The sequence below is a fragment of the Bufo gargarizans genome, chromosome 7, assembly GCF_014858855.1.
Source record: "Bufo gargarizans isolate SCDJY-AF-19 chromosome 7, ASM1485885v1, whole genome shotgun sequence".
Lineage (NCBI taxonomy): Eukaryota > Metazoa > Chordata > Amphibia > Anura > Bufonidae > Bufo > Bufo gargarizans.
The window spans coordinates 151,098,790-151,121,589 of record NC_058086.1 but is presented as its reverse complement, the minus strand read 5'-3'; the positions used below and the strand labels follow the sequence as shown (position 1 = coordinate 151,121,589).

The window sequence follows — 22,800 nt, the reverse complement described above, 5'->3', positions numbered from 1 at the left end:
TGGTCAGATAGGGTCCTAGCAAGATATTCTGAGTTCTGTACAAACGGGAACATATGAGCATTTACCAGACCCAGATCTATACGCGACAGGGAGCCATAAGTCGAGGAGCAACACGAGTATTTCCTGTCCAGGGGGTGGGTCTCTCTCCATACATCCATCAGACCTAGTTCCCTCAGTATTCTTGCAAACAAGGTTTCACCCGTATTACTACCACTAGGTGTGATCTGGCATCTATCAAGCGAACTGTCAAGTACATTATTAAAATCTCCCACTATCAACATTGGAAGTTCAGAAAATTCTGCCATAAACTCCATAAGTTTCCTTAAAGGCACCGAGGAAAATGGTGGAGGTATATAGATTGTCGCTAGCACCATTCTTATCCCTTGAACCACACAATGCATTCCTATAAACCTTCCCTCTTCATCCACACATTCCCTGAGACATTCAAATATGATATTCTTATGGACTAGGATACTAACCCCCCTGGAATGCGAGGAGAAGACGGAATGCACAGAATAACCCAGCCACGGCTTTTGCATGACATGTATAGATTGTTTGGTCACATGCGTTTCTTGCAAGCATATTATTGCCGGCTGATATCTAGATAGGTACCGGAACAGACCGTGTCTCTTCGTAGCATCCGCCAGTCCCCTCACATTCCAGCTAAGTATTCTCGTAACAGGTCCCATGAGAATGCATACATATATAAAAGTACATTTGAGATCTACACCTTTCCACCTCCCAACCGCTGCGGGAAAAAACACTGTTAATCATCAGATTACAGACTCCCATCTCTTCCCTATTTTCCCCAACAGAATATACAAGGACTGTACGTTTCAGCATTTTAGAATTGCCAACAATAGCACCTTTGACAGTATTAACCCCCGCTAATCCCTTCCCCCCTCCCTCCCCCCACCCAACTATCCCTCCCCAGACAATAAACATATGCAGCATAATTAGATTCAGTAATGAACTCGGGGCCAACATTGTGAACCTGGCCCAACAGCGCCTGAAGCAGCACAGCATCCAGCACGATACCGTACACAGGCACATTAAGAAGGTGGGGAGCAACCTCGGGCGTATGCTCTACCCACAAAATGTCTCCAGCAACCGGCTAAAGACAAAAGAAAATGTCCACAACGGTGGGTGGACAGTCCCTGGGACTTCAAAACTTCAATCAGGAGCAGGAATGTCCAACAGTCTCAGGTGTCTGTTGATGGAATCCTAAGGCGACGCTCATTTTGATCCAGCCACTTGACCGCAGCATCCGAGTCCTCAAAGAACACCGCGGATCCAAACGCCACCACCCTGAGCCTGGCCGGGAACATCATGGAGTACTGTACTTGCAAATCTCTCAGCCTCCGTTTAATCTCCACAAAGCAAGCTCTCTTTTTCTGTACATCCGATGAATAGTCAGGGAACAGAGACACCTGAACTCCATTGATTTTTAAATCAGGATGAGACCTTGCAGCCCTCAGTATAGTGTCTCTGTCTCGATAGTGCAGGATTTTAGCCAGTATTGGACGTGGCGGACGTCCTGGCGGCAAAGGCCTGGTGGGGACCCTATGCGCTCGTTCAACAGCGTAAAGTGCAGAGAGTCCTCTATCACGGAATTTTTCCGCAAGCCAGTTCTCAATAAAATCAGTGGCCTCTGGGCCCTCAGACTTCTCAGGAATGCCCACTAGCATTATATTATTGCGTCGAGAGCGGTTTTCGAGGTCGTCGGTTTTAGCGTAGAGCGCTGCTATATCCTTTGACGCAGCCCGGCTCTCTCTCTGTAGGGTAACAGCCCCATCTTCCAGATCCGAGACCCTCCTCTCCACATCTGAGGTGCGTTCAGCCACCTTATGCAGGTCATGACGGATAATGGACATGTCCGCTTTTAGACTTCCAATATTAATATTCATATTCTGGAGGGTGGCGTTACAGCTAGCAATAGCCGCCATCACATCTTTCAAGGTGGGCTCAGGGGCATTGATTACTGGCAGACACTTTCCAGTGCTGCACAGGCTAGCACTCGCCCCCTCCTCATGCTGAACTGGGGACTGCTGATCATCTTTACAGGGGCCATCTTGCTCCCCTGAGCCTTCCTCCACTTGTGACAGGGTGCCCTCTCCTTCTCCCCATACATGGCTGGGGAACTGGTGTGACTTGTGAGCGAAGCGCTCCAGCCGCGCTGCCGCTCCCTGACTCACCGCCGCCCCCAGGTCAGGCCACTCTTCCTCCTCAGCGCCATCTTGGGATCGTGCCTCTCTGTCCTGCCGGCTCGGCGTTTTGCCTCTCTTTGCAGGCATGCTGATATTTCTCCTCACCGGACCGCTTCCTGGCTATGTCCCCCGCTCCTCTGGATGTGTTGAAGGTATATCGCCACCGTTGTGGGTATTTTAGACAGGATTCTTGCAGGAGCTAGTGCGGCGTGCGTCCCACTCCATGCGCCGCTAGGCTCCGCCCCCGTGATCCCTCATGTGTAGCTTTCAATGTGGTACCCACAGAAATAAAATGCACACTCTTTCCTATTGTAGATGTTTTTGTTTAGTTTTTTAAGATATGTGAATAGAGTTACTAAAACTTCATTCGTATGTACTGAATGCAGAATATTAGCAGATTTGATGGGGATTTAGGTCTACATTCCATTTAAAGGGTTTTTACCACTTTGTTTTCACCTAATTAGCTTTCAGACACTAGCGATCCGCTAGTGTCTGCTCTACCAAACAATCCTAATATAATAGTTTTTTGTGCAGCCGTTTCGCTAAAAAACAAACTTATATGGATATGCTAATGAGCCTCTAGGTGCTATGCGGGCGTCTTTTCAGCACCTAGAGGCTCCGTCTACCTTCACAAAATGCCGCCCAGCGCGTCCCTCCAGCCCGCCCATCTCCGATGGAATCCGATCCTCCCTCTGATCCAGCGGACGAAATCTCGCGCCTGCGCCGTGCGCGTCTGTATTCGGCGCAGGCGCAGTGAATGTCTGACCGCTCCCTGCTAATATAACTCACTAAATAATTACCTAATCCGAAGATCCAGCGACGATCGTCCACAATGCTTCCTCCTCTGCTTGCTGCCGGGCGTCGCCTGTCCCTCGGAGCACTATGACGTCATCGGCGCAGGCGCAGTGGAGATGTCTGAGCAGGGAGCGGTCAGACATTCACTGCGCCTACGCCGAATACAGACGCGCACGGCGCAGGCGCGAGATTTCATCCGCTGGATCAGAGGGAGGATCGGATTCCATCGGAGATAGGCGGGCTGGAGGGACGCGCTGGGCGGCATTTTGTGAAGGTAGACGGAGCCTCTAGGTGCTGAAAAGACACCCGCATAGCACTTAGAGGCTCATTAGCATATCCATATAAGTTAGTTTTTTTGCGAAACGGCTGCACAAAAAACTATTATATTAGGATTGTTTGGTAGAGCAGACACTAGCGGATCGCTAGTGTCTGAAAGCTAATTAGGTGAAAACGAAGTGGTAGAAACCCTTTAAATCTGTGACATAGCCTAATAATACCAATTCTTGTTTTGAGTGCAGTACCCATAAACCCAGGGGTGCACCTAGCCTTTCTACGGCCTGAGGCAACAATTTAAACAGCACCCCCCATGCCAAATTCTCAACTTAATCTCTTCCCTCCTCACATTATATAGAGCACTACAGAACATACAGGGTATTACAGCGCCCCCTTACCTCTTACCTTCTAGTGATGACTCCTCAGATGCAGATATTCTCTTTCCTCATCTTCTCCTTTCAGACCAGACCACCATGATGATTTTTTTCAGCCGTGTCTCATCTCTGCAGAGATTGACAGACATGTTAGTTTCCTATTTTTCCATCATCCTTCCCACCTTCTGAACACCCCATCCTGTCACCCCCAGTACTGTGCCCGGTGTTCTCCCCAATACTATACTGCAGAAAAAGAAACAGCATATAAATTCCCATTATAATGTGTGCCAGTACAAAAAAAATGGCTCCATAATGTGTGCCAGTACAAAAAATACCTTCTCTTTGCTCCCAGTAGAACCAATGGCCCCATACTGCCCCCATAACATGTGCCAATGCCCATACTGTGTGCCAGTACAAAAATACCCACTCTTAGTGCCCCCAGTAGAGATAATGTCCCCATTGTGCCCCTACACTGTGTGTCAGTATAAAATACTCCTATATAGTGCCTCCAGTAGATGCCCCCATAGTGCCCCCCCATATTCTGTGCTAGAATAAAATTCCTTTATATAGTGCCCCCAGTATATGCCCCCATAGTGCCCCCCACAATATATGACAGAATAAAATTCCCCTATGTAATGCCCCCATAATCTGTGGCAGAATAAAAATCCCCCTATATAGTGCCCTCCATAATTTGTGCCAGAATAAAATTCTCCTATATAGTGCCCCCCATAATCTGTGCCAGAATAAAATTCTCCTATATAGTGCCCCCATAGTCTGTGTCAGAATAAAAATTCCCCTATATACTGTAGTTCCCCCATAATCTGTGCCAGAATAAAATTATCCTATATAGTGCCCCCCATAATCTGTGCCAGATTAAAAATTCCTCTATATAGTGCCCTCCATAGTCTGCCAGAATAAAAATTCCCCTATATAGTGCCCCCATGTGCAAGAATAAAGTTTGTGTGTATTGTCCCCCCAGTAGATGCCCCCATAGTCTGTACCAGAATAAACTTTACTTATATTGTCTCCCCAGTAGATGCCCCCATAATGCTCCTTTCCCCCTTCCTCAAGTTGACCAAACTGCAAGGTGCCAAATAAAAAAAATAAACACACATACTTACCTCCATGGTACTTTCAGCGATGCGATGCAGGCCTCTTCCGGCCTGTGTCCCGCGCAGTCTGCTGCCCAGCTCAGGCAGCGCGATGATAATAACGTCATTGCGCCGCCTGCGCCAGCCTCTGATAGGCTACAGGCACGAGGCCTGAAGCCTATCAGAAGGAGCAGGTCAGGGAGACGATGCTCCCGTGCCCTGCTGCAGCCTTCAGCTGTATCGCTGTCCTGAGGACAGTGATACAGCAGAATATAGAGAGATGAGCGCTTCTACAATGGAAGTGCTCATCTCCCGCTGCCTCTGCCGCCGCCCCCACTTAGATCCAGGGCCGCGCTTGCCTGCGGCGATCGCCTCACCTCGCCTAATTTGCGGTCCCGCCCTGCATGAACCCCCTCAAGTCCTGAGTATGTGCTGCTTGCACACGTGCTCCTTCACTAACTTGTGCACTTACCAGTAAAGCATTGCTCTAGAGGTCTATATGGTGACAGAGTAATAACATCCCTGATTTTTCTAGCTTTTCACACCAGGTGTCCTAGATGATGCAAAGCATTATATTCAGTATAATATCCCACAGAAGAGAGGATAGGGAGGTGACAGCAGGAAGAATGTATTTTTAGGAAGGCTGGGCAACTCTGTGATAAAATAATGCTTCTATAGCTGCTAATACCTGTCTTTTGTCAGTATGTTGAATGATAGCACCAAGAGGCTGGCCAGAGACCTTGGAGCACTGTCTTTGTAATGCCCCTATGTTCTGTACATTCCCACCTACCGATTGTGGCAGCAGAGGGGAGATACAAAAGTAGATCTATTTGCAATATTATATTATCCTTCTCTTTGTTTATTACAGGGAGTGCAGAATTATTAGGCAAATGAGTATTTTGACCACATCATCCTCTTTATGCATGTTGTCTTACTCCAAGCTGTATAGGCTTGAAAGCCTACTACCAATTAAGCATATTAGGTGATGTGCATCTCTGTAATGAGAAGGGGTGTGGTCTAATGACATCAACACCCTATATCAGGTGGGCATAATTATTAGGCAACTTCCTTTCCTTTGGCAAAATGGGTCAAAAGAAGGACTTGACAGGCTCAGAAAAGTCAAAAATAGTGAGATATCTTGCAGAGGGATGCAGCACTCTTAAAATTGCAAAGCTTCTGAAGCGTGATCATTGAACAATCAAGTGTTTCATTCAAAATAGTCAACAGGGTCGCAAGAAGCGTGTGGAAAAACCAAGGCGCAAAATAACTGCCCATGAACTGAGAAAAGTCAAGCGTGCAGCTGCCAAGATGCCACTTGCCACCAGTTTGGCCATATTTCAGAGCTGCAACATCACTGGAGTGCCCAAAAGCACAAGGTGTGCAATACTCAGAGACATGGCCAAGGTAAGAAAGGCTGAAAGACGACCACCACTGAACAAGACACACAAGCTGAAACGTCAAGACTGGGCCAAGAAATATCTCAAGACTGATTTTTCTAAGGTTTTATGGACTGATGAAATGAGAGTGAGTCTTTCTTTTTTTTTAAATATAATCTTTATTAACTTTTATCAATTTTCATTCCAAAAGCAAGTTACAGAATCATGAAGAATTGACAAATTTTGACATAAAGATACAATATATTTGTCTCATGTTGAAAAATTCTTTACATGAATCAAGCTAACCCCTAGCTTAACACAATATTTATTGACCCCGCAGTCAAAATTCTGACCTTTAGAGCCAGTCGGCTAGCTCCCAACTGAAGATGATTTTAGCCGCTAGGATGATGATATGAACGATTGGTCGTATTTGCCTATTCTCTGGAGATGCATGAAACAAAATACACTCAGGAGTACCGGGGATAGCGACACCAAGATGTCTTTTAATTTGCTGTCTCACTAGAATCCAGAAATTAGTCGAGGTTGGGCATGACCAAATCCCGTGTAGCATATTTGACCCCTGTAGGAGACATTTAGGGCAGCACGTCAATCTATCTTGTCTTTGCGATAGAGGAGAGAAGCGAAAACCGTAGATTGCCTTGTGAATTAGGCGAAACTGCGTTTCCCTCCAACCCTCATTAATAACTATCTTTCTAATCTTCTCCCAACCTGTCAGTATTATCTTTTGTATGTCACCCTCCGGGAAGTCCCCCTTCCAGGATGAAAAGAGAGTCTCCGCAATGGGTTTATGTCTGGTTTCACTGATTCCCTGGTACAACTCAGATAGTGAATTTTTATTTCTTCCCTGTCCTAATAAACTATCAAAACCGCTCGCAGAGAACAATGGTCTAGGATCGTGAATCCTAGTGTATAAAAAGCTTTTAACTTGAAGAAAAGCAAAAACATGTTGCGGATGCCCTAATAGAAACTTCTCTTTTAATTCTGAATAAGTATAAAACCGCTGGTCTTGTGGATGCCACAGATCAGATGCTTTTATGATGCCTGCTGCTTTCCAGGCTTAAGCTGTATACCCGCAGGAAATTCTGGATGACCCCACAAAGGCATATATTTAGATAGGGAGAAGGGCAATTTGAAGATTTTACGGATTTCTTTCCAAGTTGCAATGGTATCTTTTATTATTAGGCTTGCTCTTATCAGAGGGGGTTGGGCCGAGTATTTTGTATGTAAAAGGGCCTTCAAACACCAAGGTTTCACAAGTTGGGATTCCAGTAATCTATTAGTGTAAAAATTGGTGTCAAACAACCAGTCAATGCAATTACGCATGAGACTCGCCAAGTTATACAACCGCAAATTAGGAAACGCCATACCTCCCTTAATCTTGGGCAACTGCAATTTTGATAATGCTATTCTGGGTCTCTTCCCTGCCCACAAAAAGCTATTAAAAGCTCTTTCCAATAACTTGACGTCTTTATGTTTAAGAAGGATTGGAACTGTCTGCATGGGATAAAGAAGTTTTGGGATGGCAATCATTTTTAATAGTTGGCACCTCCCCCCCAGGGACAGGGGGAGATTCATCCATCTCTCTATGTCTGAGAGAATCTTTTTAAAGAGTGGAGGGTAGTTTAGGTGGTATAAGGATTCTGGCTGTTTACCGATATGGATTCCTAAGTATTTAATGGACATTGGGGCTATCTGGATGGGCACATCCAGTTGCTGGGGATTTCTCTTGTAGCGCTTGTTTCCTAAAAAGAGGATTTCAGACTTAGTGGCATTCACTTTATAACCTGATACCGAACCAAAATCTTCCAATAACTCAAATACCCTGACTAAGTCCCTTTCCGGGTTTTCCAGGAAGACCAATAGATCGTCGGCGAAAAGTGAATGTTTAATGGATGTCTCACCTATCTTAATACCTTCTATATCTTGGCAAGAACTGATTCTACGCGACAGGGGTTCAATAGCAAGATTAAACAGTAAAGGAGAGAGCGGACAGCCCTGCCTAGTCCCTTTATGTAACTTAAACGGTGGAGATAGAAAGCCCGGCGTGCATATTCTAGCTTGTGGGAGAGTGAGTCTTGATGGGCCAGATGGATGGGCCCGTGACTGGATTGGTAAAGGGCAGAGAGCTCCAGTCCGACTCAGACGCCAGCAAGGTGGAGGTGGAGTACTGGTTTGGGCTGGTATCATCAAAGATGAGCTTGTGGGGCCTTTTCGGGTTGAGGATGGAGTCAAGCTCAACTCCCAGTCCTACTGCCAGTTTCTGGAAGACACCTTCTTCAAGCAGTGGTACAGGAAGAAGTCTGCATCCTTCAAGAAAATCATGATTTTCATGCAGGACAATGCTCCATCACACGCGTCCAAGTACTCCACAGCGTGGCTGGCAAGAAAGGGTATAAAAGAAGAAAATCTAATGACATGGCCTCCTTGTTCACCTGATCTAAACCCCATTGAGAACCTGTGGTCCATCATCAAATGTGAGATTTACAAGGAGGGAAAACAGTACACCTCTCTGAACAGTGTCTGGGAGGCTGTGGTTGCTGCTGCACGCAATGTTGATGGTGAACAGATCAAAACACTGACAGAATCCATGGATGGCAGGCTTTTGAGTGTCCTTGCAAAGAAAGGTGGCTATATTGGTCACTGATTTGTTTTTGTTTTGTTTTTGAATGTCAGAAATGTATATTTGTGAATGTTGAGATGTTATATTGGTTTCACTGGTAAAAATAAATAATTGAAATGGGTATATATTTGTTTTTTGTTAAGTTGCCTAATAATTATGCACAGTAATAGTCACCTGCACACACAGATATCCCCCTAAAATAGCTAAAACTAAAAACAAACTAAAAACTACTTCCAAAAATATTCAGCTTTGATATTAATGAGTTTTTGGGGTTCATTGAGAACATGGTTGTTGTTCAATAATAAAATTAATCCTCAAAAATACAACTTGCCTAATAATTCTGCACTCCCTGTATGTTGCTCAATACTGACCCATGTGGTAACCCACTGGTGACTGTGATCTAATCTGAGGCTTCTACGACTGAGCCAAATGTATTCTTCTGTAGTTGGTACATTTTATGTACCAACCTTTTATATGATAGAGTATCGATTGTCCAGATACATAACATCCACATCTTTACCCTGGTCCATTCTGGAACTTACCTCCTCATAGAAACTGATCAGATTAGCTTGATAGGACCTATCCCTTATACCCCCATGCTAAACTGTTTTAGAAGGTTATTTTCATTGAGATATTCCAGGAGACCATCCCTAAGAAAGCCTTCAAATATTTTACCCATAGCAGAGGTTACATTTAAAGTCCTAAAGTTTTGGGCTTAGTTTTTTAACCTTTTTAAAAAAATATTAGTGCCAAATATGCTATTCGCCGTACTGCTGAACAGACCCTGTTATTATAGAATAGTTAAATATTAGAATTAAGGATCTTTCTATAATGGCACTTAATTACTTGAGAACTTGGGAATGAATGCAATGTGGATCTGATGATTTGTCTATTTTAGTACAGTAGAGAAGGTAATTAACAGTTTAGCCTTTACAACTAGATTATTTCAGAGAGGGCAACACTATTAGTTTTTATTATTATTATTATTATTATTATTATTATTATTCATGTCATTGAAAAATATTTTTGAATTATTTTTACTTTCTTCTGTAATAATCTGTTTCAATATGTTCTGCCTTTCCCACAATTTAAAGGGGCACATCTGTCAGAAAAGTAAATTTTTTTTTACTTATTATTCATAAAACAAATTTTTGGCAGTTTTTTTATCCTCTCAGCAGTACTACAATGCATTTGGAAAGCCTTCAGAACCTTTTGCTTTTTCACATTTTGTTATTTTGCTGCATTGCGCTAAAATAAAAAAATTCAAGTCTTCCCCCTTTGATCTTCCATCGATACTCTATAATAAGAAAGTGAAAACAACATTTTAGAAAATTTCGCAAATGTATTAAAAGGGAAAAACTAAAATTTCCTATGGACATAAGTATGCAGAACTTTTGCTATGACACTTGAAATTTAGCTCTAGAGGCCTCTTATTTCTCTTGATCATCTTTGAATATGTTTCTTCACCTTGCTTGACGTCCATCTGTGGTAAATTCAGTTGACTAGACATGGAAAGTCAAACCCATGCCTATATAAGATCTCACAGCTGACAATGCATATCAGAGCAAAAACCAAGGAATGAGGAGGAAAGAACTGCCTGTAGAGCCCAGAGACAGGATTGTGTGTAGGTATAGATCTGGAGAAAGGTACAACAAAATTTCTGGTGCACTGACGGCTCCCAAGAGCACAGTGGCCTCCATAATCCTTAAATATATCCATGAGGATCTGCAGAGAAGAATGTCAGAAAATTGCGGTGTACAAACCTTGTGGCACCATACCAAAGAAGACTGGAGACCATAATCGCTGCCAAAGGTGCTTCACCTAAGACCTGAGTATTTCCTTTTCAATAAGTTATCAAAGAGTTCTAACATTCTGTTTTTAGGTTGTCATTATTGGGTACTGAATGCAGAATGATGGGAAATACTTTTCTTTTTATTTTACCCCAAAAGGCAAACAACAAAATATAAAAAAAAAGTGAAAAGGTCAGAAGACTTTTTTGAATGCATTGTATGTAGCAGTCAGCACGGAGAGGTAAAACTCCTATATAGATAAGGATCCTACTGTTTTCTGCTGCTGCAAGGTAAAGCTGTTATCTGCTAGTATAATAGTAGAATTGGGATAACAGTGACAAATCTATTGCTCTCAGGCTTAGATAAAGATGCCCACAGAAGAACATTACACTTATTGGTGTAATGTATGATGCTCTAATTGAGTTACTTATTTCCCTTCCCTCGCTGGTCAGAGTGAATGGTTTGTCTGAGAAAGTTTAGTGAGGCTGTTTGCTGTGTTTAAAGTCCAAAGGAGGAAGTTAAGATCTAGAGCAGGAATAATACATGGAGTGACTGCAAAAATTATATGCAGAAAACCATCCACTCATATTGGTAAAAAGTAATATGTGATAGCCCTTTTTGCTGGTAGTGTCCCTTTAAAGGAGTTGTTCCATGAAAAGTATTTTTTCTAATCAGCACTTGCATCTAAATACTTTTATAATTGCATAGAACTAAAAAGTTTATCTAGTCACAGTTATTTAATAAAATGCATCTGTATAGCACCACCTGCTCTTTGTTATTTTCCTTATTTCCCTGTCCATCTCAGTACAATTGCTGAGGTGGTCGCACATGCTCAGTTTCATCTTTCAACCGCCACCAGCCCTTAGAAGCTGTGACAGGGATAGAGCTGCAGAAGAAAGGACATGCCGTCCAACAAAATGAAATGAAATTGAAATAAATCTAACAGAGCATTTGGAGCAATGAATGTAAGGTACAGGGCTGCTTAAATTATTTATGGGATAACTCCTTTAACTTTTTCTCTGTAGTTTGTTAGTGTCTCCTCATTGCCTTCTGTTTTTTAAGCACTTTCTTTTTATCATGTATTTCTATATTACACTTTTACTTAATTCTCAGTATAGGTGTAGCAAAGGCAAAGTATAGTTTAGAAGAAAAGGAACAAAAGAAAGTTGAAAAATTTGATCCAATGAATTCATATAAACCCTTATTCTAAACTACTACCACTAATATTAATAATTCAGGATGATATCTCAGGCTTTTAGTAACTGAACCCCTGCTTTGCTCTGTCCACGGTCTTAGAACAGGCTGCTTTTATGTTAATTTAGGTTTCTTGAGAGTAACAACTACCAAACAGCAAGAGGCTGCAATATGAGCTGGCTCCAGGCATGGTGTCACTCCAGAGTTCAGACACAGGAGTCTGGAAGATTCCTGTCATTTTATCTATCCCCCTTTTTTTGGCACGCCCCCCCCCCCCCCCCCCCAATCCCTCATCAATCCTCGGTTTATAAAGGAGAAGTTAAGGTGAATTGCTCCATACCGAGCAGCTTGGAATAGTCTCTTGTAGCTGGAGACTCATAGCTTCACTGTGATACTTGTCTCTCAGGCTAAACTTTTATTGGAAACTTACTTTTACCTCTCTTAACACAGCAATATAGGACATAGTGCTGCATAATGGGGCTTCTTACCCTTCCTGTTTTTATTTCAGTTATGCTTTGTGTGGCGCAAGGAAGTCCCCAACTTCGAAGAGCGAATGATCGTCAAGGACAGTGCACCTACACATTCACAGTTCCAAGTCCTAGGGAAGGAACCTGCACAGAACCTGGAGAAGCAATGACAGCTATTTGGGAACTACAACGTGAAAACTCTGCTGTCAAACAAGATGCTGATGCTTTGAAAATTAGGCTGAGCTTATTGGAGAAGGTGATCAACAGGTTATTGGGAGGTGAAGGAATCGGACAATCAACTTCTGCACCCCACTCTTTCACAGATGCTCAGATAGAACTGCAGAGGCTGAAGTTGGAAAAGGATGAGTGGGAAAGTCAAAGGGGTAGTTTGGAGATGGCTTATTCAGACCTCCTGAAGGAGAAGTCTTCTTTGGAAGAAGAAAAACAGAGGCTAACTGAGAGGCTAGAAAAGGTGCAACAAAGGCAATGTCCTCAAGTTGTCGAGACATCTCGGAATAGAGATCAGCCAGTACCTTCAAAACAAGGTGAGCCTTAATGTCACCCAGAAATAACTATAACTGCATGTTTTTGGTCTAATATGACATTGTTGAGAGCTCATTTTGATGAAAGTCTACCAAATTAAGCTGCAGGACTGTTAGGGATAAGCTGCAGGACTAGTGTAAATCCTAGAGAGTGCCAACATCTAAGAAGGATGTAGTTCCAGACTGAACCCAACGCTTTCAAGTATGCAAACCAAAAAAAACATATTTCCTTATATTGCAAGAGGGGGCTATTCATATAACTTTCATTATGTAATGACATCAAAAAACACCACTCTTGGCCATAGGCTGTCCTTGGTAGTGCAGCTTGTGGTTTCTGAATAAAAAAAACACCTAAAAACTGATAATGCTTATAATGAATTGGTAATTTGACTATTGCTTAATTCTAGAATATAGGGACATATGAATGCATCATGTAGATTGAAAGCCCTCATAGGCAGGGCCCTCTCTCCTTCTGTACCAGTTTGTAACTCGTCTTGTTTATGCTTAGTGCAATTGACTGTATTATGTATGTATACCGCTTCTCATATATACAGCGCTATGGAATGAAAAAAAAAAAAAAAATATGTTAAAAGGGATTGTCTATGTTAAAAGGGATTGGCTTTTTTTTTATAAGCTTTTAAATTCTGTCCCCCTCTCCGCCAGACCTAGGAGTCAAGCATATTTACCTGCTCTGCGCTGCATGGTTCTGGCTCCTTTGGTCCATTGCTTTCTTTGCCTCGCTCTGGTCCCTGCACGTAAACTTCTGGAAAGCAAGGAGATCACATGATGTGTCCCCCAGGATGTGCCACTTGGGAGGCATGCCACCTCTGCTGCCAGGCAGTGGGGCATATAGCCCATGTCTGTGCTAGAAGTTTACATGCGGGGACCAGAGTGTGGCGAAGAGAGCGGTAGACCAATGGAGCCAGAAACAAGCTTTGGAGAGCAGGTAAATAATGCCTAACTCCACAGGTCCCATGGGTAGGGGGGCAGAATTTAAAAACTTATAGAAAGCCAGACAACCCCTTTAAACATATACATTTATATTTCCCTGTATTTTAGAATTAGACAATAGCCGAATTCAAAATTAGCAATCAGCGGTACGCATTGCCAGGATTAAGAGGTTTGTGCCGGATTGGAATTTTTTTTAGCTTTTCATTCAGAAACCACGCCAATCTGTATGTGTGCTGTGTCTGCTATTGCAGCCTGGCTTCATTCACTTGAATGGGCTGCAATACCAGACACAGCCTATGGCCAAGAGTGGTGCTGTTTCTACACCAATGGACTTGGAACCATGCAGCGGTTAGCAGGTAAGTATGCTTGTCTCTGAAGGTCCGGAGGGGGGGTGGGTGGATAATATAAAAGCGTATAAAAAGCTGGACAACCCCTTTCATCCTCTACAGCCAATTGACCTCAATCTGATAGGCTTTTTTCTGTTATATTTGACCATTGTACAGGTGTATTTTCACTCACATACGGAGTTAGGACTGGAGAAAATGTTTGCACTAAATGCTTGCAGTTTGACATGTCATCAAATACACCTGGGAGAGAAGAGTCATCAAGTTATGGGGTGAAAAGATCAGCTGTTAAAATCTGATCTGTAAACCAGGAACTCATACCTCTTCAGTGTTTGAGCCTTTTATCACATCACTCCATTAAAAGGGGTTTTCCGGATTCAGTGATGAACCCGGACATATCCCCTCCTTCCCCACTCAGCCCCTCTGCTCTGCTCTGATGCTCTCCCTTGCCCTACACTGTATAGCCCAGGGCAAGAGCTTATTTGTTTACAAACTTACACTGCTAGGCGGAGGCTGGCTTCCGCCTAGCAGTGAGCCCGGTGACGTCACTGGCACTAATGGGCAGACTTTAGCACTGCTCTAGGATCTGCTGAAAAAGCATGAGATGCTCATCTCAGACGGGCTGCCTGGGTGAAGAAGGCAATATGTCAGGATTCAGCTCTGAATCCAGACCACCCCCTTAAGCTCAATCCTATATTTTGTCCTAAGTTTATTTGTCCTTATTTCTCTATGCTGTGCCTGTTTTATCTGATGCAGATTTGTTACAACCCTAATTCCTAACTTTGTATTAGTAACCCATGTGGGGTATGTGCTGTTTTCATGCTGAAGTACCTACTGTGTGAACACGTTTGTAAACCCTAAAGCTGGCAATACACATTAGATACAAGCTGGTTGATGGTTGAATAGCACTGGAACAAACAATCATCGGGTTAACAGTCTTTTTGCTGACACGGCCATACACATTTAAGTCCATATTGGATGTTAAATATTCAATAAAACTGTGTGGCAGATGAATGATTTCTCTGGGAACGTTCCTTCTTTGAGTGAAAGATCTTTTTTTGGATGAAAATTTCATAAATTTCACCCGACTAACAATAATGTAGGTTGAAATCTTCCATTTCAATCAACTTTAGACTAACATGTATGGCCACTTTAAAGGGATTTCGCAAGACTGGGGCGGATTCTCTTGCGTCATGTGTGCATTTGTCATGACGTAAGGGAAGCCGGTTACTGCCGCAGACAGTGATTGGCTGTGATGAGGTCAAACAGGATGTTGACATTGAGGAAGCCTAGTGGAGCATCGCAGCCCTAGAGGAGCTAGGAGAGCCATCCCCGGAAAAGCAGGTAAGTAATCTTCTCTTTACAGGTCGGGCAATATGAAGGGGTTTGCTGAAACACTCTTTCACAACCCCTTTAAGGGGTTGTCCAGCCTATCCTGTGACGGCCTATCCTCAGGATCAGAATAAGCTGTTCGGGTGTAGTTCTATTGCCATAGGTTGGTGCTGTAACTACACTTGTAGAGGAGGGAGCTTGTTACTTGTTACTACAGCACTGTTCCCATTAAAGTCAATGGGGGCAGCACTGTACTAACACATTCTCTCCAATACACATTTAATGGTGCTATGTAGTTCTGACTCCAACGAACAGCTGATTGGTGGGGGTGCGGGGTATCGGACCACTTGGTAAAGGCTGGATAACCCTTTTAACACTCATCTAATGTAAGTAACCCCACATATCAATTATAAAACATGGCTACACAACCATATACAAATCAGAAGGTAGAAAATGTATGAAGATACTACCATTAACATTCCGGCCTTACACTGCAATAATGCCGGTGCACATGCATAGTTTTCTTTATACTACATAGAGCTTAGTGTGTAACCATTGTTACTAGATGTCCAATATATTACTGGGTCTATGATCAACACAGATAGGACAAGACACATCCATATTGAATCAATCTGCTGTTCATATCGCACAAAGTAGCTTGGAATGATGTGTGAGGACTTCAACAGAATCAAATATAATGATCAAAATACATTTACTTAATGCTTATTTTATTAGATTTTTTATTTTCTGATCATCCATAACAGTTCCAAACACACATAGAAGGGTAGACTGAAGGAGACGGGGACATGACGTTCTACAGCTTTTGAGTCCTAGGCTGACTGACCTGTTTATTTATATGACCCAACTGATTTACCCCTGGCGGTTACGTCAAAAAGATCATGACCTGCTCATCATCAACAAATTCATTGGGTTGCAAGCACTAGTAACATGATACAGGACATGCCTCAAGAGAAGCCCATATCTTGTGTCAGCATGGAATTTATAGTCTCTGATTATGACTGTACAAGTCCTCAGCCCAGCAGAGAGTCAGAAGTCCATTTAACCCTACTAATAGAATTTGAATGTCATTCACACAGTCATCTGACCCCAACCTAATTTCTCTCGTTTATGCCAAACTTTCTATTAAGAATTTGAGCAACACTGAATATTAATAAGAAAATATCTTTATCATCCTTTTCTCTCCTTCTGTATATACACTTTTTCTTCATATTTTTTTCTTTTGTCCTTGATAATATTTTTTTAATCAATTTTCTAAAAAAAAGTAAAGTTTTAATTTACCAGTGTGATAAATGGGATTAATCTTGCCACTTTGGCATTAGTGTTCATCAGTGGCGTACATAGAGAATTAAGGGCCCCATAGCAAGGATCAAATCAGGTCCCCCACACAGGACAGAAGGGTTTCTGCCCAAACCCCTTTCAATGACCCTTGGGCCATTTTTCCACGGCCTAATTTTCTAAAAGTTGTTCCTTTAGAGGTCCAAGTTTTCACCTCCAGTAGAAGAGGAGATAATCCCAACTAAGACTGGGGCACAGTCCCTCTTGCCCCGGGCCCCATAGCAGTCGCATGGTCTGCCGCTATGGTAGTTACACCCTTGGTGTTTATGTAATCCTTTGGCGGTGAACCACCAGGTATCTGCAGCTTGTAATAATAACACGCGAGTAGTTGTGATCAATGTTGGTCCAGGTGCTGAGACCTCCACTGATAGCTAAAATGAGGGCACAGAAGTGCTTGAGTTGTTTTTTACTTCCATAACTTTAATATTTTTTTAATTCACATAGACGTATTAAGGGTCTCGTTTTTTGCGGCACAAGTTGTACTTTCTAATGGCACAATTTGATATTGCATACAATGTATGGGAAGCTTGAAAGAAAACATTGTTGAATTGGAACAAAAATGTAATTTCACCACCGTTTTATGGATTTAGATTTTTACAGTGTTCCTTATGCGTTATGACAAGGGATGAGCAAACTTTTTAAAGTTCAGGTATATGCTGAATTGCGTTATGGATTCCGTTACCACGGACCATAACGCAATTCCATGATGGAATACATAACGGAATGCCTTTAGAAGTCTATGGCCAGCATAACGGAATCCATAACGCAAATCAGCCTTGAAGTTCGCTCATCCCTAGTTATGACGTCAACTTCATTCTGCGGGTCAGGACAATTACAGATACACTAAATTTATACAGTTTTTCTTTTAATACTTTAAAATCATCACCATATTTTGACCTCCATAACTTTTTTTTTATATGTGCCGTGGTCGTAATTGAGGGATTTAAAGTCTGCGTTTGCCATTATCACTGATCACGCACTATGGCACTGGTTGTCTACTGCGTAGAACAGCAGGGATCCTGTGGCTGCAGCTCCCGCTCAACTCCTGATTGGGCACCATCTTTAAAGAGCATCTGGCATATGTGTACTGTGTGCCCAATGTCACTAATGGGTTAATACTATGACAACCCTGATGCCAAAAGTGTACAGCAGTTTCTAGAGTAGCTAACAGCATGGAAACCAAATGCAGGAGGCCCAAGAACAACATACTGTATGTCTCCCAGTCCACTGGTTAGGGAACACTGCCTTAAGGTGCTCATATGTATAAAAGTCGGGAAAATCTGACTATTTCAGCAGAACCAATAGTCTTTTATGGGGGTGTGCACACACTATCCCCTTATAGATGATATTGGAGGAAAGACAGATCAGGCATCTTGAGTTTTGACGTGAGATAAGCCACTACCAGAGGCACCTGGCTGTTCATTTCCGTCTCCCCATTGCAAACACTTGTATGTTTGGCCAGGCCGAGCACGAGTTTGGGATAGTCGGGGAAAAAAAAAACTGTTATCAACCCTAATTTCTAACTTTGTATTAGTAACCCATGTGGGGTATGTGCTGTTTTCATGCTGAAGTACCTACTGGGTGAACACGTTTGTAAACCCTAAAGCTGGCAAGTAACCCATGTGGGAGAATTTATGCCGTAATGAAAAGTAGACATTGAATGTGTTCTTTTGCCGAGCCTGAGATCTAAGGGTCCATATGCAGGGCTGCTTCCACTCAACTCCTGATTGGGCACCATCTTTAAAGAGCATCTGGCATATGTGTACTGCGTGCCCAATGTCACTAATGGGTTAATCCTACTACCAGAGGCACCTGGCTGTTCACTTCCGTCTCCCCATTGCGAACACTTGCATGTTTGGCCAGGCCGAGCACGGGTTTGGGAGAGTCGGGAAAAAAAATAACTGTTGGGCAAATGAGCGCTTCGTCAACAGCTACTGAAGGTGTGTTGGTGGCTTTGGGGTTATTTGCAGCCTGTCACTAAATAAACAATATTACTATGTTATTCTGTCAATGCTCTAATTGTTTGAAAATCTTTCATTTTTCAGAACCCTCTGCAACAGGAAGTCGTGGAGTGGCAGCCAGAACATCCTCAGTACAAAGCAGGGGTGGACCATCTGAATGTAAGCTCCTCACCATCATAAGAATAAACAGAATCAGAATGACAACGTTTGCCATCAGTAACACATTTTTAGTTGAGAGGAGAACATGCCAATGTCATAGTTTACATAGTTTATGCCTTCAACCATACAAATTCAGTGAAAACTGGTAAATTTATTGCAAGCCCAATCGCAGGTTTAACATTTCAAAATATTAATGGATTAAAAGATAAGATGTAAATTCAATAATATTTTTTATTTAAAAAACCTAAAGTACTCACATTATAGAGATTATGCGCTTTCTACATTATTTCTTCCATTTTTAATGTCTTCTTTTAGCAGTGTCTTTTTAAATTTTCTAGTGTCTCGCTGGGGAGCAGACGGGGTGGGGTACCAGGAGCTGAAATCAGAGCTGACAGCACTTCCCGCTTCTAGAATGTTACCAGAAATTCACTCAGCAAGTCAAGGACCAGAGGACACGGGAACAGATGGTACAATTTTTTTTCGGAATGCTTGTGTCAGGAAAAAAATAAAAAATAACTCATCACCCCACCCTTACAATACATTACACCAACCTTACATTAAATGCTCTATTAGCATTTCCTAAAAAGACAATGAAAAACTTAAATTCATTTTCTGAAGTGGATGCTATGAAATAGCTATGTGTATCATGTCTCGGCAACAGGGTATATATTGATCAGTCTGGCAGTCATCCTATTCAAGGCAGTTCATCCAAATTGTTTGTCTGCAAGTCTCATTAATAAAAGCTAATTGGAAATGTATATTTCTATTCTTTTCCAGGATGTGGTGAACTTACATGGCTTGGCGAACCCACTACTTACAGAAAGGCAGATAATATAGCAGGGAAATATGGAGTTTGGATGAAAGACCCTGAACCACCATCTCCCTTTACCCTGGACACTATTTGGAGAATAAATACTGTGGGGGCAGACATACGTCAAGTTTTTGAGTATGAAACTCTTGATGGACTAGTAAAAGGCTATCCTACCAAAGTATATGTTGTACCTCGTTCCATGGAGAGCAATGGGGCCGTGGTATACAAGGGCTCTCTCTACTATGTACGCAGAAAATCTAGAATATTAGTAAAATATGATTTCAAAACAGAAACGTTAGCAATCCAGAAGGAACTTGTTAACGCTGGATATCATGGTAAATTCCCTTATTCCTGGGGAGGCTATACAGATATTGATCTGGCAGTGGATGAGATGGGTTTGTGGGCGATCTATAGCACAGAGAATACTAAAGGATCTATAGTTATTTCACAGTTAGATCCCAAAACTTTGGAAGCGAAGCAGAGCTGGAACACCACAATTCGGAAGCAGTCAGTGGCTAATGCTTTCATGGTGTGTGGCACGCTGTACACGGTTGGGAGCTATGCCTCTCCAACCACCACAATCAATTTTGCTTTTGATACTCACACAGGTGTCCAGAAGCAAACTAGCATCCCATTTCAGAATCTCTATGGCTACACCAGTATGGTGGATTACAACCCTACTGAGAAAAAAATTTATGGCTGGGACAATTATAACATGGTGGCCTATGATGTTAGGCTTTCCAAAATGTGAGTAAACATGAAGTGGAGAATCATATTTGAAAAAGGCAGGGTGGGATGACTGCAGGTTGGCATGGGGTACATTAGGAGGGATGGGGGTTAGCTTTGCTGAAGAAAAAAAAAAAAAAGCCAAGAACTAAGAGGAACTACCTCTCACGCACGTCTCCCAATATTATCTGTGCTTTAGCCACTGAAACATGTTCTTCCTTGCAGTGAGGTACCATATACTGAAGCGTAAGTGGGGAACAAATAATGCTTTGTAAAGTTTGTGGCATTATGATATACAATCAGAAGGCAGAACTTAGAGCATAATCATGCTTGTATTCGGAATCTGAAAAGATTTCCCCATAGGCTAGTTATGCCAACACAGTTTATTGGATACATATAGAGAACTGAAGGAACCGGCCACCAAGCATAGTATGTACTTCCATGCAGCAGGTTTAAATGGCAAAGTCTGTCCACTCTAAATAATTGCTGTGGGCATCTTGTATCATCTTATGAGTGAGTAGCACCAAATCTTACCTCTTATAAATCAATCCCTTTTAGTCAAAGGTACACATTATGTGAAGATTGCCAAGTCACAATCCTTCTTGGAAAGACAGATTAGTAAATAAGAATGTGAGTCAACCCCAACATCACTGGGATATCATAACTATCTCTGCAACTGTTAATAGACGCTTGAAGGGGTTTTCCAAGTTCTAGATATTAATAACCTATCCTCAGGATAGGTTATAATTATCCAATTGGTGAAGGTTCGACACCCCCTGCAGCCACCGATGCTGGATCTAGTACTTTCAATGGAGCAGGAAGCACAGCTCCGTTCAAAGTGTAGTGGCTGTGTCAGGTTACTGCAGCTCAGCTCCCATTGAAGTGAATGGGAGCCGAGCTGCAGTAACCCAGCACCACCACTACACTTTGAACGGAGCTGTGCTTCCTGCTCCATTGAAAGTGCTAGGTCAAGCCCTGGAGGCTGCAAGGAACAACCAAATCAAGAGGGTGCTGGGTGTCGGACCCTTTACTGATTAGATATAACGACCTACCTGTGGCGTGTAGTGTTCAATATGTCAACCAAGTGTTTGATTTTGAGACAGCAGTCATGTAGCCTGATGATTGCTCTGAATTCTGCACCAAGGTCATACCTATTTTAGTAAGGGGCTACAAGCACAGACTCATTTTATGATTAAACCTCATGACAACAATGTTGTGTGCCACATAAAATCTATTTCCCCATCCAGTCACTAGTTGCAAAGTGGTGTTAACCCTTACTAACGCAATGCTGCTGGACGTCTGTGTAATAAGGGATTCATACATCAAGTAAAGCACGTGCCTCTGCAAACATATGTATACAAAGTGCACTGTCAAATATATGACCCTCAGAATGTAAGTGTATATTGTTCAATCAAACCTGTGCCCTATAAAAAGGTAGAAAATACATTTCTACATTTTTAGTTTTCATCCTACAGCAAAAAGACTAATACATTCCAAAGTAATGTTACGATGCAGATATTATCCTTACTACAGGTTTTGTTATGTAGATAAATATATGAAGAATCTTGTTCTATCAAAATGTATCAAAACAAAATGCAGGTTGTTGCTTTCAAATATCTTGTATATTATAAAAATAAAGACTATTTTCTATTGTTTATCTGGTGATTGGTGTATTTGTTGAAATGCTTTGTTTTCAGGCAGTAAATGCTTTTGGGTCTATTCACACGGTGCAGTTCCTTGTCTGCAGCAAAGAAGAACACAGCGAAAACTTCCCGTTTTTACAGCAAACTGCAAGGTTTCGCAGCTAGCATAAGTACAGGCCTCTTTCACACTACCGTATGGCTATTTCAGTGTTTTGAAGTCTGTTTTTCACAAATCCGTTGTTCAGTTTTTTTGTTTCAGTTCAGTTTTTCTTTATGGCATAGACCGTATACAATAATTACATAGAAAAAATTGGGCTGGGCATAACATTTTCAATAGATTGTTCCGCAAAAACAGAACGGATACGGATGCATTTCCGAATGTGTTCCGTTTTTTGTTTGTTTTGCAGACCCATTGACTTGAATGGAGCCACGGAACGGGATTTGCGGGCAATAATAGGACATGTTCTATCTTTCAACGGAACGCAAATACGGAAACGGAATGCATACGGAGTACATTCAGTTTTTTTTGGCAGAACCATTGAAATGAATGGTTCAGTATACAGACCGCATATGGAATGCAAAAAACGGCCCGCAAAACGGGCTGCAGCTGGATCATGTGAACATTAAGGGGCACTGACAGGCCCTATAAACATATTTAGTTATTCCTATATCATAGATCTATTAAAGTGTATTCCAATGATATAAGAGTACCCCCTGTCCGCATTGTAAACCATGTAAAAACAACTTTATATTCATCTGTCAATCAC

The 22,800-nt window shown here is 42.3% G+C and overlaps 1 protein-coding gene across 1 annotated transcript; it reads left to right on the top strand.

Moving 5' to 3' along the window:
- Positions 1-12,094: 12,094 nt before the first annotated feature.
- MYOC (myocilin) lies at positions 12,095-21,203 on the top strand. The gene is made up of 4 exons (XM_044301569.1): positions 12,095-12,753; positions 18,779-18,853; positions 19,192-19,320; positions 19,631-21,203. The coding sequence occupies exons 1-4, from the start codon at positions 12,216-12,218 to the stop codon at positions 20,413-20,415; spliced, it is 1,527 nt and encodes a 508-aa protein (XP_044157504.1). The 5' UTR covers positions 12,095-12,215; the 3' UTR covers positions 20,416-21,203.
- The last annotated feature ends 1,597 nt before the right edge of the window (positions 21,204-22,800 follow it).

Excerpts from the sequence above, each read along its gene's own strand:
- MYOC (XM_044301569.1), top strand. The coding sequence starts at position 12,216 with ATGGGGCTTCTTACCCTTCCTGTTTTTATTTCAGTTATGCTTTGTGTG. Across the intron at positions 12,754-18,778 it reads GCCAGTACCTTCAAAACAAG|AACCCTCTGCAACAGGAAGT; the intron begins GTGAGCCTTAAT and ends TTCATTTTTCAG. Across the intron at positions 19,321-19,630 it reads AGAGGACACGGGAACAGATG|GATGTGGTGAACTTACATGG; the intron begins GTACAATTTTTT and ends ATTCTTTTCCAG.